Source organism: Papio anubis, chromosome 14, assembly GCF_008728515.1.
Source record: "Papio anubis isolate 15944 chromosome 14, Panubis1.0, whole genome shotgun sequence".
Lineage (NCBI taxonomy): Eukaryota > Metazoa > Chordata > Mammalia > Primates > Cercopithecidae > Papio > Papio anubis.
In genome coordinates, this window is record NC_044989.1 from 105746372 (window position 1) to 105764189 (window position 17818).

Genomic DNA, 17818 nt, shown 5'->3' on the forward strand with positions numbered 1-17818 from the left:
TGTTAGGTAGATAGCTGGGTTCTATTCTGGTTTTTGATATTTTAAATAACGCTCTGGTGAACACTCTTGCTTATTCTTGTGTACCTTTGGGAGCATTTCTCCAGGCTAGAGAGCAAGTAGAGAATGTGTACGTCTAATATCTGGGCAGCTGCTCACTAACTGCCCTTCCAAAAGTTTTTGCTACTTTACAATGCTAGCCACAGTGATGAAAATATCTGTTTCGTATTTTGTGGAAATCAGTATTTTTAACTTGATTAATCTGGGTGAAAAATGAAATTGTTTTAATGTGCATTTTCCTGATTACTTAAGAAGTTTTATGTCTTTTATGAAATGTTTGTCATACTCTGTGAATTATAGTGGCTTTATTCAGATGTTAATTCTTTGTCTGTTACGCAAGTTGCATATATGTTATTCCTGTCAGTGGCTCATCTTTTTTTTTTCTTCTATTGAAGCATTCATTGAATGTCAGTCATTTAACTTTTATTTCTGGATCATACAGCCATTTAAATTTTTCATATAGTAAAATCTTCAAATATTTTCCTTTGTAGCTCCAAAGTTTTATGCCTTAAGAAAACTAGCCCTATCACAAGGATATAAAAGTAATCCTTTTTCCTTTTAAAATTTGAATTGTGGTAAAACATCTGTAACATACAATTTACCATTTTAGCCATGTTTCAAGCTTACAGTTCAGTAGCATTGAGTATATTCACATTGTGGTACAGCCATCACCATCATCCATCTGCAGAACTTTGCTGTCATCCCATACTGAAACTCTCTGTGTTTTCTTATAATGCTTTTGTTTGTTTCCTTTAATTCCTTATAGTTCACTTTTGTATGTTAAGTGAGGTAAGGATGAGTCCATTCATCATTCCTCCACTCATCTAGAATCCACTGCTCTTACATTCTAAGGTACTGAACACACATGGGCCTGTTCTGTCGTTTTGAATCTGTCTATCCTATGCTGGCTTTCTGTTACGGGCTGATAGTATGGATCTTGAAGTTAAGGGAGTGTCGATTCTGTTTCTAGTTTGCCAAGATAATCTTCATTCTTTTCCTTTCTCTTGATAGTTTTGAATTTTGAATTTTGTCCATTATTCTTTTAGAATCACATGAAACGAATGAGGATAAACATTTCCCTTTTTTTTTCCTTTTTTTGAGACAGAGTCTCACTCTTGTCACCCAGGCTGGAGTGCAGTGGCGTGATCTCAGCGCACTGCAACCTCTGCCTCCCAAGTTCAAGCGGTTCTCCTGCCTCAGGCTCCTGATTAGCTGGGACTATAGGCTTGCGCCACCACCCCCAGCTAATTTTTGTATTTTTAGTAGAGACGGGGTTTCACCATGTTGGCCAGGCTTGTCGTGAACTCCTGATCTCAAGTGATCCACCCACCTCGGACTCCCAAAGTGCTGGGATGACAGGCGTGAGCCATCACGTCCGGCCAACATTTTCTTTTAATCAGTTAAAATGATGAGTTACTTTAATAGGTTTCCTAATATCAAACTGTGTGAATTCTAGATTCAGTGGCAGAATAGTGTCCTGTTCTTTTTATTGTACATACAAAGGCAACAAGACCCTATCAAAATGAAAAAAGAAAGAAGCTAAGTGTTTCAAAAGAAAAGCATGTCTATTCTATTTGCTTTTATTTTACTTAGGATTTTGTCATCTATATTAATCTATTCAGGCTTTGGCCCATAGTTTTCTTCCCCTCCACCCCCTACTTTTGTGTGTGTGTGCTTTTCTTTGTCTAGTTATGTAAAAGGGGTAATTCAATCCTTGTAGAATGAGATGGGAAGTGTTTTTCCCCTCTCATACTCTCAAACAATTTTATAGTACAGAAGTGATAGTTCCTTGATGGTTTGATAGACGTGACCTACAAAGCCATTTGGGCCTGTTTTTAGAGTGTCTTCACCTTTGCTGATGCCAGGTTGATCCATAACTAGAACACAGATCCTGCCGTGTGGTCCCTTCCTCCTGCGTTAGGTAACCCGTCTCAGCTTGCCATGGCCTGGGCAAGCTGGTTACCACTGAGAAGAGAGTAGAGGTCGTTGAGAATCCGCCTTGCCTGTGGCTCTGTTGAAGCACAGAATAAAGATCGAAGTCTGGCCTTCTAACTGATGATGTTAACATGAGATTAGTTTTCATCTTAATAGAACGGGCAAAGGCTGGGCCTGGTGCCTCACGCCTATAATCCCAGCACTTTGGGAGGCCGAGGCAGGTGGATCACGAGGTCAAGAGATCGAAACCATCCTGGCCAAAATGGTATGAGAGGGCAAAATACAAAATGGTATGAGAGGGTAAAATACAAAATGGTATGAGAGGGCAAAATACAAAATGGTATGAGAGGGGAAAACCCGTCTCTACTAAAAATACAAAAATTAGCCGGGCATGGGGGTGCGCACCTGTAGTCCCAGCTACTCGGGACGCTGAGGCAAGAGAATCGCTTGAACCCGGGAGGCGGAGGTTGCAGTGAGCCGAGATCGCGCCATTGCACTCCAGCCTGGGCGACAGAGCCAGACTCCATCTCAAAATAAGTAAGTAAGTAAGTAAATAAATAAATAAATAAATAAATAAATAAAATGAGTATGTAATTGCTAGGAGGGGTCAGGTGGTGATTCTTTTCTAACAAGCAAGGGGATGTTATTAGATTAAGGCTTCTTGCTGATTCAAAAGCTTCTAATAGTTAACTCAGTGTTCAGACTGCCAGACAGAGCACTGGACTATGGGTCAGGTCGTCTGTTTTCAGCCAGCTGTGTGATCCTGGGCAAATCACCTAGCCTTCTGGGCTTTGGTTTTCTTACCTGGTGTAGTGAGGAAGTTGACTTAATTCAGTGACTGTTGTGGTGGCAGGATCAGAATCTCCTCAGGCTTTGGGAATCTAGGTGTTTTAATGCTTAGAAACAAACTACCCATCTTTTGACATTTGTGAGGCAACTGGAAATTTGAACACTGACCGGATACTTGTTGATATTACAGAATTGTTAACCTTTTTAATGTGTGATAATGCTATTGTTGTTAGGATTTTAAAACGGTCCTTTTTAATTTTAGGGTTCCATATTGCAATATTTATGGATGGAGTGAATTTAAAAAGAAAAGTGGACACCAATTAGACTGCTCTAAGATCTGTGTAAACACCTAATTTTCTGTTTCGTTTCTGGCACGGATTGGTGTTTACCGCGTTTCCTTCATGGGAATGGACTGTTGTGTACTCCTCAGCTGAGAAGCTGCAGGGAGGAAGAGAACAGACAGACTCTGTTGTGCCCTGCATCAGAGTCCAAAAAATGGACTCCCTACCTGTGGTTATAAGATCTCTGTCCTGCTGGCCATACCAGGACCTTGTCAGCCTGGCAAGCAGCACCTCTAGCTGGCGGCCTATGGCAGTGGCCTCACTGTAGCCTTGTAGCAGGCTGTGGGCAAGCTGGCTCACTCTAAGGTGTATTCATAATCAGAATAGAGTGGTCATCTGTGCACAGCCCTGCCTTTGGACAGGGAAGCCCATGAGGTTTTGTTTTCGTTTTTTATTGAGATGGGGTCTTGCTGTATTGCCCATGTTGGTCTGGAACTCCTGGGCTCCAGCAGTCTTCCCACCTCAGCCTCCCAAAGTGCTAGAATTGAAGTCATGAGGTTTGATTGTCAAACCCTTCTTCATTGGTGTGATTATGACTCACTGCAGCCTCAACCTCTTGGGCTTAAACAATCCTGTGGCCTCGGCCTCCCAAGTAGCTGGGCCTATAGGCATGCAGCACTATGCTCACCTAATTTTTGAAAAAATTTTGTAGAGATGGGCTAAGTTGCCCAGGCTGGTCTTAAACTTCTGGGCTCAGGCAGTCCTCCTGCCTTGGCCCCCCCAAAGTGTTGGGATTATAGGCATGAGCCTCCTCGCCTGGCCTTCCCTCCTTTACTGCATTCTCAGAGACCTCTTGGGAGTTTCCCAGTGGGGAGACTTAGAAAGGTGGGGAAAGCCTTGGTGACAAAGGCCACCTCCCTACTCACTTCCTTATTCTTAAGCTGCAGGGCTCAACATTGATGGCATCCCCCCACACCTACATGTCTAAGGCCTCAAAATCAGAACAGTCATGGAGATCTTCCCTTCTGTTCTGTTGCCCTTAAAAACTCACCGATTTCCTTTTTCTGCATTCCTTTTCTGTCCTCATGCGTAATAAGAGGTGACCTTTGTTGTTGAGCACAGATTACACTCAGGTGCTTTATGTGGATTATTTCATTTAATCCTTACAGTGACCCTGGAAAGTAGATGCTGTCATCTGCCTCTTACAGGCGAGGAAAAGGAGGCTCAGAGAACATAGGCACTTGCCTTAAAAAGTGGAAAATTGAGTCTCTGACTCTAGAGTCCATGTTCTGTTAACCACTTGGCAGCTACAACACATGTCCTTGTGTATCCAGCTTCTTTCCTATTGAGAATTACTTCTTTAAAATAAATTCTCAGGAGTCAAGATGATTGGGTTAGAGGGTCTGAATGTGATGATAACCTGTCAGAGCTTTGACCCTTCTTCACTACCTCTCCTGCCACAGCGCCTGCCTCCAGCACCCTGAAGATGCTGTGTGATATGTCCTCCTTACCAAGTTGGTGATGGCTGCCTCATGGTGGGCCCTGGGCACGTGTGTGGTCCTGCTGAGCCGTCCACGTGTCTGAAGACCTCTTTAAGACAGTCATTTTTGCCTCTCCGCCAACTGTCTTCAGAGTTGGGCTGTTGAGTCTTCAGAGAAACCATTAGGTTAGGTGATATGGTGCCAGCAAGGGAAGCACCATCGTCCAGGATCTGCAGATCTGGTTCCTGGGATCCCCAGACTCCTCAGCAGATCTGGCTGTACCTGGATCAGAGCCACTTCTTCCCCCGCTAAAGCTGTGGTTTGACCCAAGGATCGGTATATAGGACTGCCTGCTGCATTTAATGAAGGTGTTTCCTTTTGGAAGTCTGTGCTACCCTCTGCGCCCAGCTGGGAGGAGACATCCATCTGGTCTGGGGTTTCAGGAGTTAGAATGGAAAGCCCTTTGCTAAAGACTGGAGTCATCTGACCTGCCAGCTGGTGGTTCAGAGCCGGAAGGGCTTGTTTAGGTCGTCACTGTTGCCTTCATCAGCAGCCATGGGAGAGTGCTCCCCATGCAACCCCACCTTAGAAACCACGTCATGCTGAGTAGCTTGCTGACACCTGAAACTTCTGGTTTTTGTTAGTGTCACAGTGAAGGCAAAGAGAACTGGGCCGTCATCTTTCAGCCTCGTTGACTTACTCTAGATGATGGGAGCGGTGGATGCCAGGTGAAACCTGGCCCCTTTGTCCTTTTCACCGTGCTTTGGGCAGTTTCTGTATCCAGAGAGTCCGCAGGTTCAGGTAAGCTGAAGAGGAGGAGTAGAACAGCAGAGGAAGTGGCTCGAAGGACATGCCAGTAAGCCCGGTGGTTTGTGCTTAGGTCTCTGCTCCGCCACCCAAGGAACTAGTGATTCAGCTGGAGATAAAAAGAAGAATTTGCCAAGTCAGAGAAGAAACCCTAACCCTGGAAAATCCTCTGTCTCCAGTCTCTGGAGGGAAGCAGGGACAACAAGCTAAGGTAGTATCTTGGCCATCCCAGAAAACTTGTGGCATTAGGATGATGAAGGCCATGCTTCAGTGTTTTCGTTTCTATTTCATGAGACTTTTTGTCTTCCTGCTTACAAGTGGGAAGATGATTGACAGTGACTCTACTATGCAGGGCTGTTGGTACCAACCTGAGCCCTATAGGTGGCAGTCCCTGGAGAAGTGGTCACAGAAGATGGAGCTCTGATCCCCTGCTTACCTCTTCCAACACTTGTGTGCAAAGATAGTTTTAGATTTGGTTTAGGAGCCATCCTCCAGAACAGGCTCCCATACTTAGAATGTTTCTAGTTAAGGTAATAAATTAGGCAACCCAAGTGTGACTCTACTCAAGTGTCCTTTTCTGTAGGCAGGAAGGGCCTACAACGTGGCTTAAATAATAGTCCATGGTCCTGACCCACAGTACAGTGTGTATCTACACCGGGCCACCTGTGTTCAATCTGGGAGCCTTCCTGGCCAGTCTGAGTGGCAGCCAGAAGGGAGCTCATAGTGTCTAGGAGTCTCAGGCAAGGTGGGTCAGGGTACTGTGGGCAGGGGGGATGTGTGTGATAGGAGAGGGTACCCTAAACACCATGCCTTCCCTCCCTGACCTGAAAAGCTGATCTCAACAGGGATTCACACAGAATTAGGCTGTGTTTTTGCATTAGCTGGTAGGTGACTTTCTCAAAATTCTTAAATTCAGGAAGTATTTAGTAAACTTGAGGAAGGTATGAAATCTGGAGGAGGCATCCAGGACCCAGGGGTTTGATAGCTTTACACGTAGTATCATACCACACCAAAAGAGCAGTGGACAGTGAGACTATATGAGCTGTATGAAGCTTTTAGGAATCATTTAGGACAGACAGAGCCCTGAACAACCCGTTCATGACTTAAGTTGTTGGCTCAGTGTATGCTGGGGACAAAGAAAAACTAACAAGCCGACCTGCCTTTATAGTAAATTCTAGTGTGCTTGCAAGGGATGACTTCCTGAGGTGTGGTCTATCCACCTTGAAGAACTTCACAACTGAAGAAGGGGAGCTGTGAGAACATGGATTGTTCTACACATTGGACAGGGTAACAGAGGAAGTGGCTGAGGCCTAGAGTCATGTTTTCCAGTTCCCTTCGCAAACTGTATTTCTTGGAACGCAAAAGGAAGGTTTACTTATTTCCTAGAACACCTGGAATCCATAACCTCAGAAAGTGATACTATTGGTAGAAAATGTGGAAGGATCGGGAAGGTCTTAGATTCTTGGATGACAGATGTATGTTGATGCCCTATGGAGATGTCCTTGTGCTTTGAGGTCACTGAGGCAGGAAGACCTGTCTGCTCTTGGTCTCACCACTAGAACAGTCTTGGGCTGGATGAGTTATAGAGCTGAGGGGCTGTGATGGTTCTGTTCTTACATTAAACAATTAAAAACACCAAAAACGACATTTGGATTGCTTCAGCTTCTTTTCAGTTGACTTCTTATATGTATTCTGGTAACCACCCAATGAAGTGGGCACAGAAGATAGAGCTAAGATATTGTAAGGCCAGTGATCATCACCTCACCAATACCGGGTGGTGTGAGGTGGTACTCTAATTTCCTTTTTGTTTTTTGGGTTTTTTTTCTTTTTGAGATGGAGTCTCTCACTGTTGCTCAGGCTGGACTGCTGTGGCGCTATCTTGGCTCACTGCAACCTCTGCCTCCTGGGTTCAAGCGATTCTCCTGCCTCAGCCTCCCAAGTAGCTGGGATTACAAGCGCCCGCCACCACACCCAGCTATTTTTTTGTATTTTTAGTAGAGACGGGGTTCCACTATGTTGGCCAAGCTGGTCTCAAACTCCTGACCTTGTGATCCGCCCACCTCAGCCTCCCGAAGTGTTAGGATTACAGGCATGAGCCATTGCGCCCAGCCTGTAATTTCCTGTTTACAAGTGAGGAATCAGGCACAGGGCAGTTAAACAGCAGGAAATGGCAGAAGCAGTACTGGAACCCAGGTAGTCTGATGTCGGTGTCTTTTCTACTTTGCACTGTGCTAGGGTTCTAAGATGGGAGACTGGAAGTAGAGATTAGCCCAAGAGGTGAGAAGATGGTGGCTTGGCCTGCACGTGACCTTTTCAGTTTACTTCCCACCAGGCCAAGAGTAATCGATGTTGCTGTGGTGGGGCTCTTGGCTGAGCTTACGTCAGTAGGTGGGGTCCCTCCACCTTGATCCTGAAAGATCAGTATCCCTTTGCACTTCCCATACCTCCACCCACCCCCCAATAAATACATAAAGATTTAGAGATGAATGAATGAATTCCAACCTCTAGATTATTCGTTAACTTGTGTTCCGGAGGACCTTCCTTCTAACCCCTAAATTCCAGGTCCCTACCCTTGGCATTGGAGCCCTCTGGGTGGAGGCCATAGTTCTGGTATGCTGCTTGGAGTGTCCAGTATACCTGGGCACATCGTGTTACCCTCCTTAGTAGACATCTGATTTGCTGTCTTCTCCCTCAAACTCTAGTCTCACTGACGAGCAGTCAGCTCAAGTGAGACGAGGATTAGATTGTTAAAATGACAGCTGTCTGAAGCTTCAGGGGTATGGGGACAGGGCCATAGCAAATCATGATGCAGACAAGTCTTTGTTACCTTTTTATCTCTTTTTCAAGCACACATTTTGGTCAGGGTTGATGGCTGCAAGAAGGAGAAACCTATTCACCAACAAAATAGCTCTGAAAGGGAATATTCTCTCATGAGGCATTTTTATAGACAAGGAGCCTCACGGTTTTTGCTACTTGCCTCATGACCTCAACTGACTTGGACTTGCCAGGATCCAGTTTTGATCCTGTTGTCACAGGACTTTTCAGCTGCAGAACCCTTCATGGATGGCTGGTCTCTTTCACTCAGTTCAAATTCTGAAGACAGCCTGATTGGCTCACTCTCACTTGTGGGTGGGTTCTCCTTATCTCTTCCCACCCAGTCCAATCGTAGTATCCGGAAGATGAAGTCATGTGATTCATATCATTACTTTTCTAAGGAGAAGTAGATGGATTTAAACAAAACAAAGCAAAACACTGCTGGGCTGTTAGATACGTGTGTTTTTAACCTGCAGTTATAGTATAGTATAACACCCTTCACCAAGTTTTCCCCGGTACTTACATCTCACATAACTATAATACAAAATTAAAACCAGGAAGTTGGTACAATGTGTGTGTATAGTTCTATGTCATTTAATCACTGTAGCCATAAACAAAATACAGAATGGTTCCATCAGCCCAAAGATCTCCCTCATGCCACCCCTTTATAGTCACATCCATCTCCTTCCCCACCATTCCTGACCCTAGCAACCAGTAATCTCTTCTGCTTGTCCTAAATGAGATGATGTATAAATGGAATCCTACAGTGCATGGCCTTTTGAGATTGTCTTGTTTTCACTCAGTATGATTTCCTTGATACATATCCAAGTTGTATGTATATGAGTAGTTTATTCCTTTTATTGCTAAGTGGTATTTCATGGTATGGGTTTAGCACAGTTTGTGTAACAATTGATTCACCTATTGAGGGACATCTAGTTTGTTCCCTGTTGGGGCTATTACAGATAAAGCTGCTGTGGCAATTGTATGCAGTGTTTTGTTGTTGTTGTTGTTTTGAGACGGAGTCTTGCTCTGTCACCCAGGCTGGAGTGCAGTGGCATGATCTTGGCTCACCGCAGCCTCCACCTCCCTGGTTCAAGCAATTCCCCTGCCTCAGCCTCCTCAGTAGCTGGGATTACAGGCACACACCACCAGGCCCAGCTAATTTTTTTGTATTTTTAGTAGAGACAGGGTTTCACCATGTTGGCTAGACTGGTCTCAAACTCCTGACCTCAGGCAATCCTCCCGCCTTGGCCTCTCAGAGTGCTGGGATTACAGGTGTGAGCCACTGTGCCCGGCCAATTGTATGCAGTTTTTTTTTTTTTTATGAGAACATGAGTTTTCATTTCTCTATGATAAATGACCAGGAGCGAGATTACTGGGTCACATGTTAGGTTTTAAATTTTTTAGGAAACTGCCAACCCAGCCTGATGGCTCACACCTGTAATCCTAGCACTTTGGGAGGCCAAGATGGGAGGATTGATTGAGCTCAGGAGTTTGAAACCCCCTAGGCAACTTGATAGACCCTGACTCTACAAAAATACAAATTAGCCAAGTGTCATGCCGCACACCGGTAGTCTCAGCTACTTGGGAAGCTGAAATGGAAGGATTGCTTGAGCCTGGGAGGTCAAGGCTGCAGTGAGCTGTGATCATGCCATGGTACTCAACCTGGGCAACAGAGTGAGACCTTGTTTCTAAAGAAGAAAAAAGAAACTGCCACTGTTTTTCAGAGTAGTCGTACTATTTTACATTCCTATCAGCAGTGTATGAGAGATTCTTTTTCTCTGCATTCCTACCAGCATTCTATATTGTCTCTTATGATTTATTTTTGTTTTATTTTTGGGAAACAGAGTCTCACTCTGTCACCCAGGCTGGAGTGCAATGCGTGATCTTGGCTCACTGCAACCTCGGCCTCCCAGGTTCAAGCACTTCTCCTGCCTCAGCCTCCCTAGTCTGGGATTACAGGCACCTGCCACCACATCTGGCTAATTGTTTTTTTTTTTTTTAGTTTTTAGTAGAGATGGGGTTTCACCATGTTGGCCAGGCTGGTCTTGAACTCCTGACCTCAGGTAATCCACCCGCCTCAGCCTCCCAAAGTGCTGGGATTACAGGTATGAGCCACCGCGCCTGGCCTCTTTTATTTTTTATTTTAGCTATTCTAATAGGTGTGTAGTGGTATCTCATTGTGGTCTTTTAAATTTGTTGAGGTTTATGGCCCAGGGGTGATCTATCTTGATATGTATTCTGTGGGTGCTTAAATGTGTTTTACTATTGGGTGGAGTGTTCCATAAATGTTGATAAAATTGTTGGTTAATGGGGTTGTCAAGTTCTTGTATATCCTTGCTGATTTTCTGTCAAGTTATTCTGTCAACTGTTGAAAGAGTGGTGTTGAAATTTCCAACTATAATTGTGGAATTGTCTATATCTCCTTTCAGTTCTGTCAGTTTTTATTACACATAGTTTTCAGTTCTGTTTTTTGGTACATACACTTTTAGGATTTCTGTGTCTTTTTGGTGGATTGACCCTTTTATCATTATGTAATGTCCCTCTGTCCCTGTCAGTTTTCTTTGCCTTGAAGTCTGCTTTATTTGACACTGTACCCATTCTACTTGCTTTTGATTAATGTTTGCATGATATATTTTTTATTCTTTTGGTTTCACCCTACCTATGTCATTATATTTCAAGTGAATTTCTTGTAGACTGCATGTAGCATATGATTTTTTTCTATACCATTCTCATTCTTTTAATTAGAGTTTTTAGACTGTTTATTACATGTAATTATAGGTAATGTTGGGCCTTAAGTCGGCCATTTTAGTTTTTGTTTTCTGTTCCATTTTTTGTTTTCGTTTTCCTGCCCGTAAGTGGGTTACTTGAACACTTTTTTTGGAATACAATTTTGGTTTGTGCATAGTGGTTTGAGTTGTATCTCCTTGTATAGTTTTTTAGTGGTTGCTCTAAAATGTTACTTTATATAACTTATCACAGTCTCCTGGTATCCACATTACCCTCTTCCACCTCTAGTGTAACTATCTATGTACTTTGACAACCACATTAGACAGTGTTGTAAGTTCTGCTTCAAATATAATTTAGAAAACGAGAAGGGCCGGGTGCAGTGGCTCACGCCTGTAATCCCAGCACTTTGCAAGGCCGAGGCGGGCAGATCACTTGAGGTCAGGAGTTCAAGACCAGCTTGGCCAACATGGTGAAATCCTGTCTCTACTAGAAAAAATACACAAATTAGCTGAGTGTGGTGGTGGGCACCTGTAATCCCAGCTACTCAGGAGGCTGAGGCACGAGAATTGCTGGGACAGGGGTGTGTCTTATTGCCAGGCAGGGGTAGATTTCCAGGCTAACCACATGGTCTCTAAATGGCACAACAGGATTGGGGGTTGGGAGCCTTATTACCGCTCATCGGGATTGAAGTTTTAGTTTTCCACTTGGCCTTCTTCAACACCACCCCACAAATAACTAAACATTTGAGGAGATAGCCACCTCACAAAAGGCAACAGTGGACAACATATACTTTCTGAAGCAGAATTATTGGAAGAGATAAGTTAATGTGTGACTAATATATGTAAGGAGTTATGGTTGGTCAGATATTGATATGAAACAACAGGAAACTGTTATTTAAAAACCCAGAAATATTAGTTATAGAAAATATAATAGCTAAAACAAAGTAATTATGGGACAAAAAGTAGAAGGGATATGGCTAAAGAATTAACTGGAAGATTAGAATTAGGAATTCTCTCAGAAGGCATCAAAAAAGCCAAGAAGTATAGAGGACAGAAGTAGAAACAGTAGAGCACAATTAAGGGTCATGAAGGGAAAGCTGGCTACTCGGGAAGGCGTTCGAGCCTGTAGTGTGCGATGATCAGGCCTGTGGGTAGCGACTGCACTCCAGCCTGGGCAACATGAGACCCTGTCTCTTAAAACTTTTTTCAGTTTTTAAAAACCATGAAAGGAAAATGAGATAAAAAACAAGGAAGTAATTTTTTTACATAATGGAGGATAACATTTCTAAGAATTAAGAGAAAATTGAAAGACCTCAGTTTGAAAGCATTCACATGGAGTCTCAACTGGGAGCAATAAGGAAAACCCACATCTAGACACATTATAATCAAAGACAGAAAATCTTTCTTTCTTTTTTTTTTTTTTTTTGAGACGGAGTCTCGCTCTCACCCAGGCTGGAGTGCAGTGGCGTGATCTCAGCTCACTGCAAGCTCTGCCTCCTGGGTTCACGCCATTCTCCTGCCTCAGCCTCCCAAGTAGCTGTGACCACAGGCGCCTGCCACCTCGCCCGGCTAGTTTTTTGTATTTTTAGTAGAGATGGGGTTTCACCATGTTAGCCAGGATGGCCTCGATCTCCTGACCTTGTGATCCGCCCACCTCGGCCTCCCAAAGTGCTGGGATTATAGGCGTGAGCCACCGCGCCCGGCCCAGAAAATCTTTCTTACTTTTAAATTTTATTCCATTAGTTGTTGGGGAAGAGGTGGTTTTTGGTTACAAGGGTAAGTTCTTTAGTGGTGATTTCGGAGATTTTGGTGCACCTGGCACTTGAGCAGTGTACACTGCACCCAGTGTGTAGTATTTTAATCACCCCCACCCTCACCCTTACCCCGAAGTCCTCAAAGTCAATTATATCATTCTTGTTTTTTTTTTTGAGACTGAGTCTCACTGTCATCCAGGCTGGAGTACAGTGGCATGATTTCGGCTCACTACAAGCTCCACCTCCCGAGTTCAAGTGATTCTTATGCATCAGCCTCCCAAGTAGCTGGGATTACAGGTGCCTGCCACCACACCCAGCTAATTTTTATATTCTTGGTAGATGTGGTTTCACCATGTTGGCCAGGCTGGTCTCGAACTCCTGACCTCAAGTGATCTGCCCACCTCAGTCTCCCAAAGTCCTGGGATTACAGGCATGAGCCACTGCGCCCAGCCCAATTATATCATTCTTATGCCTTTGTGTCCTTATAGGTTAGCTCCCACTTATGAGAACATACGATACTTGGATTTCCATTCCTGAGTTACTTCACTTAAAATAATGGTCTTCAACTCTATCCAGGTTAGTGCAAATACCATTATTTTGTTTCTTTTTATGGCTGAGTAGTATTCCATGTTATATATACACCACATTTTTTTTAATCCACTCTTTGGTTGATGAGCATTTAGGCTGGTTCCATATTTTTGCAGTTGCAAATTGTATTGCTGTAGACATGTGTGTGAAGTGACTTTTTCATATGATGACTATTTTGCTTTGGGTTGATACCCAGTAGTGGGATTGCTGGATCAAATGGTAGTTCTAATTTTAGTTCTTTAAGGAATCTCCATACTGTTCTCCATAGTGGTTGTACTAGTTTACATTCCCACCTGCAGTGAAAAGTGTTCCCTTTTCACCACATCCGTGCCAGCATCTATTATTTTTAAAGTTTTAGTTATGGCCATTCTTGCTGGAATAAGGTGGTTTCACACTGGCTTCGATTTGCATTTCCCTGATAATTAGTGGTGTTGAGCATTTTTTCATGTTTGTTAGCCATTTGCATATCTTGAGAATTGTCTGGTAATGTCCTTTGCCCTCTTTGTGATGGGATTACATATTTTCTTCTTGCTGATTTGAGTTTCTTGTAGATTCTGGTTATTGGTCCTTTGTTAGATGGATAGTTTGTGAATATTTTCTCCCATTCTGTGGGTTGTCTATGTACTCCGATTTTTCATTTGCTGTGCAGAAGCTTTTTAGTTTAATTAAATCCCATCTATTTATTTTTGTTCTTGTTGCATTTGCTTTTGGGTTCTTGATCATTAACTCTTTGCCTAAGCCAACAAAAGACAGAAAATCTTAAAGGCTTCCATAGAGAAAATCCACATCCACCGCAGAGTTTGAGGCAGAATCAGACTAATGTGAGACATCACAACATGAATCTTTGCTTCAAGAAGTCATTAATGTTTTTAACACATTGGAGGACAGAACATAGAATTTAAATGTTAGGACATTATAAGAATGTCCTCAGGCATCCACAGCTTCAGAAGGTCTGACACACAAAGACTCGTGGGTGCACTCCCGTGTTTATTGCAGCAGCCGAGATAGAGAATCAACCTAAGTGTGCATCAGCAAATGAAGGGATAAAGAAAATGGGATATATATACACAATGAAATACTACCTAGTAAAAACAAATCTGCCATTTGCAGCATCATGGATGAACTTGGAGGACATGTTAAGTAAGTCTGGACAGAAAAATACTGTGTGTTCTCACCCACAGGTAGGAGCTAAAAAAGCTGATCTTATAGAAGTAGGCAGTGTAGACGGAATGAATAGCTTCTAGTGTTCTATGACACTATAGGCTGACTATAATTAACAATTTATTGTAGATTTTCAAATTCTTAGAAAACCAGATTTTGAATGTTCCCAGCATAAAGAAATGAGAAATGTTTTGAGGTGATGGATATGCCAATTATCCTGATTTGATCATTACACATTGTATACATGTCTTGAAATACTGTACTCTATCCCATAAATACATACAATTATATGCCAATTAAAAATAATAAAAGCAGGCCGAGTGCAGTGGCTCATGCCTGTAATCTTAGCAATTTGGGAGGCTGAGGTGGGAGTATCTCTTGAGCTCAGGAATTCAAGGCTGCAGGGCACCATGAGTCACCACCGCATTCCAGCCTGTGCAAGAGCGTCTCTAAAATAAAAGTGAAAAAAGAATAGACACACTACAGACTCAGATAAAATGTTTGTAATACGTATTTGACCGAGGACACACACATAACCAGAATACATAAAATAATTGCTACAAATCACGATTTAAATGTAATAAATATTTGCAGATTTAAATAGAGACATTCCACAAGAAGATACCCAAGTAGTCAATGTGCACATGAAAGAGTTTTCAGTATCACTAGTCATGAGTAAAATGCAACATTAAACCAATAAAATACCACTTTACACTCACTAGAATGGCTAAAATTAACAACAATACCAAGTGTTAGCAAGGATAAGGAACACCTGGAACTCTTAGACATTGCTAGTGGTAGTCTATTACAGTAAACAACTTTGAAGAACTGTTTGAGCAGTTCCATTCCTATGTATATACAAAAGAGAAATGACAACTTACGTCCACAAAAGTAGTGACTTCTACAAGTATATTCATAGCAGCTTTATTCATAATAGCCCAAAACTGAAAATAGACTGAATGTCCCTTAACAGGAAAAGGGATATACACATTGCAGTATTTTCATATAATGGAACAGTATTTGGTAATGAACCACTGACATGCAGTGACCTGTATGAATCTCAGTAGCAGGCTGAATGGCAGAAGCTGGACCCAAAAGACTACATGATATGACTCCACTGATATGAAATCCAAATTTGAACAAAACTAGTCTGTGGTTATAGAAGTCAGAGCATGACTGAGAGAGACTGTAACCAGAAAGGAGTACAGAGACTTTTTCAGTCGGGGGGAAATGTTGTATATCTTGTTTTGGATGGACATTACAAGGATGTATATAAATGTTGAGACTCAATTGAGTGAGAAGGGGCCCACATCTGGTAATAGCCAAGTAGCTCCTACCAGACTATTCCACGCACATATAATAACTATAAATAAAAAATAGAAAACTTCCCATAAGCTGCTGGAGAGCAACAGAATCAGACAGATAATGGGAAAGTGGGTAACACTTGGATAGAGAGAGTGAAACAGTGAATTTTGTTTGTATGGCTTGTAGTCTGAGGGCAAACCATAGCCTGTACCATGCAGAGCAGCAAAAACTCAGAAATGTGCTGCTCTAACTGTTCTGTCCAGCTTGCAGAACAAAATAGCAGAGGTTGGGTTGACCATTGCAGCTGGAAATTGAGGGGATACTCACAGGAAGAAGAGAGTGAGCCGAGATATTCTGCACACTCTGTCCAAACCTTCCTTTAGCTCCTAAACTACACATGTGTGTGTTAGACTTCCAGCAGTCCAGCTAAGGCTAAAAGAATTGAATTGAAATTTCAGCTGCCTTTGACTGCAGGCAAGCAGTATGCAGTTTGAGTCTAGTAAAGTTATCTGCCTATTAGCATGAATAATCAATATTTTTCAGCAACATTGTAGAATCCAACATTTTTGGAACATATCATTTGTCCAGAATATGATCCAAAATTATTCAGTAAAGAGGCAGATATTACCCATGCTCAAGAGAAAAGGCAGACTGACCCAGAGATGATGCAGACATTGGAATTAGCAAGCAAGGAATTTAAAGCAACTCTTAATATTATACTATAGGATGTAAAGGAAAGTGCTCATAATGAAGAAAGTGCTAAGAAGTACACAAGAGAAGTCCAAACTAGAAAAAAACCAAATTGAAATTCTGTAACTGGAAAATTAAATACTTGAAATGGAAAATTCAATGGATGGGCTTAATAGCAGATTGGAAGTTACAAAAGAGTTACTGATTTTTTTTTTTTTTTCCTGAGACAGAGTCTTACTCTGTTGCCCAGTTTGGAGTGCAGTGGCACTATGTCCGCTCACTGCAATCTCCACCTCCTGGGTTCAAGCAATTCTCCTGCCTCAGCCTCTAGAGTAGCTGGGATTATAGGCGTGTGCCACCAAGCCCGGCTAATTTTTGTATTTTTAGTAGAGATGGGGTTTAACCAGCCTTACCATTTGGCTAGGCTGGTCTCAAACTCCTGGCCTCAAGTGATTTGCCCGTCTTGGCCTCCCAAGTGCCGAGATTATAGGCATGAGCCACCGCACCTGGCCAAGTTACTGACTTTTAAGACAAAAGCCAGTTATCTGGGGAAGAGAAAAATAAGATTGAAAATAATGAATAGCACCTTAGGGCAATATCAAAAGATCTAATGTACAAATAATTTTTAAAGTCCAAGGACAAGAGGAGGGAGGCCCCCCAAGGAAAATATTTAAATGAATAGTGGCTGAAGTATTTTTATATTTGGTGAAAGACAAAATTTGTAGGTTCAAGAATCTCGGCTAACCTTGAGCCTAAGTGATAGGATATGGATGTTCACTGTACAAGTCTTGCCATTTTTTTCTCTGTGTTTGAAATTTTTTATAATGTTAAAAAAACAAAATCCTCAAAACAAAACATTTATATTGAAAGAAACATTTAGAAGTACTCAGACACAAGTCGAGATGAAGTAGACAGAGATACAGAAAGTGAGAGTGATTAAAGTATCTATAAAGTTTATTGCTACCTTAAAAGCCTCAAAGGAAATATAGTCTATAGCCATCTACAGCTAAAATTCTAAGTATCAATATGAGGATGGGATAAGGGAGCAAAAGATAAAAAGAAGCAACATGTTGAAGCGCTTGTGGAAAGATACTGGTAAATTTAAGAAGCTTATAATAGTATATGAAGATAAGAATGAATGCTAATATACCAGTAACCACCTTAAGAACAAAGATATAATCTAAACCTTTTTTTTTTTCTTTTTTGAGATGGAGTCTTGCTGTATCACCCAGGCTGGAGTACAGTGGTGCGATCTTGGCTCACTGCAACCTCTGCCTTCTGGGTTCCAGTGATTCTCCTGCCTCAGCCGCCTGAGTAGCTGGGATTACAGGCATGCACCACCACGCCTGGCTAATTTTTGTATTTTTAGTAGAGACGGGGTTTCACCATGTTGGTCAGGCTGGTCTCCAGCTCCTGACCTTGTGATC

The 17818-nt window shown here is 42.4% G+C and overlaps 1 protein-coding gene across 21 annotated transcripts in view; it reads left to right on the forward strand.

Moving 5' to 3' along the window:
* Positions 1 to 17818, forward strand: part of KANSL3 (KAT8 regulatory NSL complex subunit 3) — a 90529-nt gene that overhangs the window by 41574 nt on the left and 31137 nt on the right. For 18 of the 21 annotated variants that reach the window (XM_009184655.4, XM_031655479.1, XM_031655480.1 and 15 more), the window contains one exon: positions 4526 to 6995. In XM_009184655.4, coding sequence (XP_009182919.1) covers positions 4526 to 4546 — 21 coding nt within the window. In that variant the 3' untranslated portion in view covers positions 4547 to 6995. Of the gene's footprint in view, positions 1 to 4525; positions 6996 to 13135; positions 13224 to 17818 lie in introns of those variants that run through there. The other 3 variants (XM_031655474.1, XM_031655475.1, XM_031655476.1) reach the window with 1 other exon arrangement.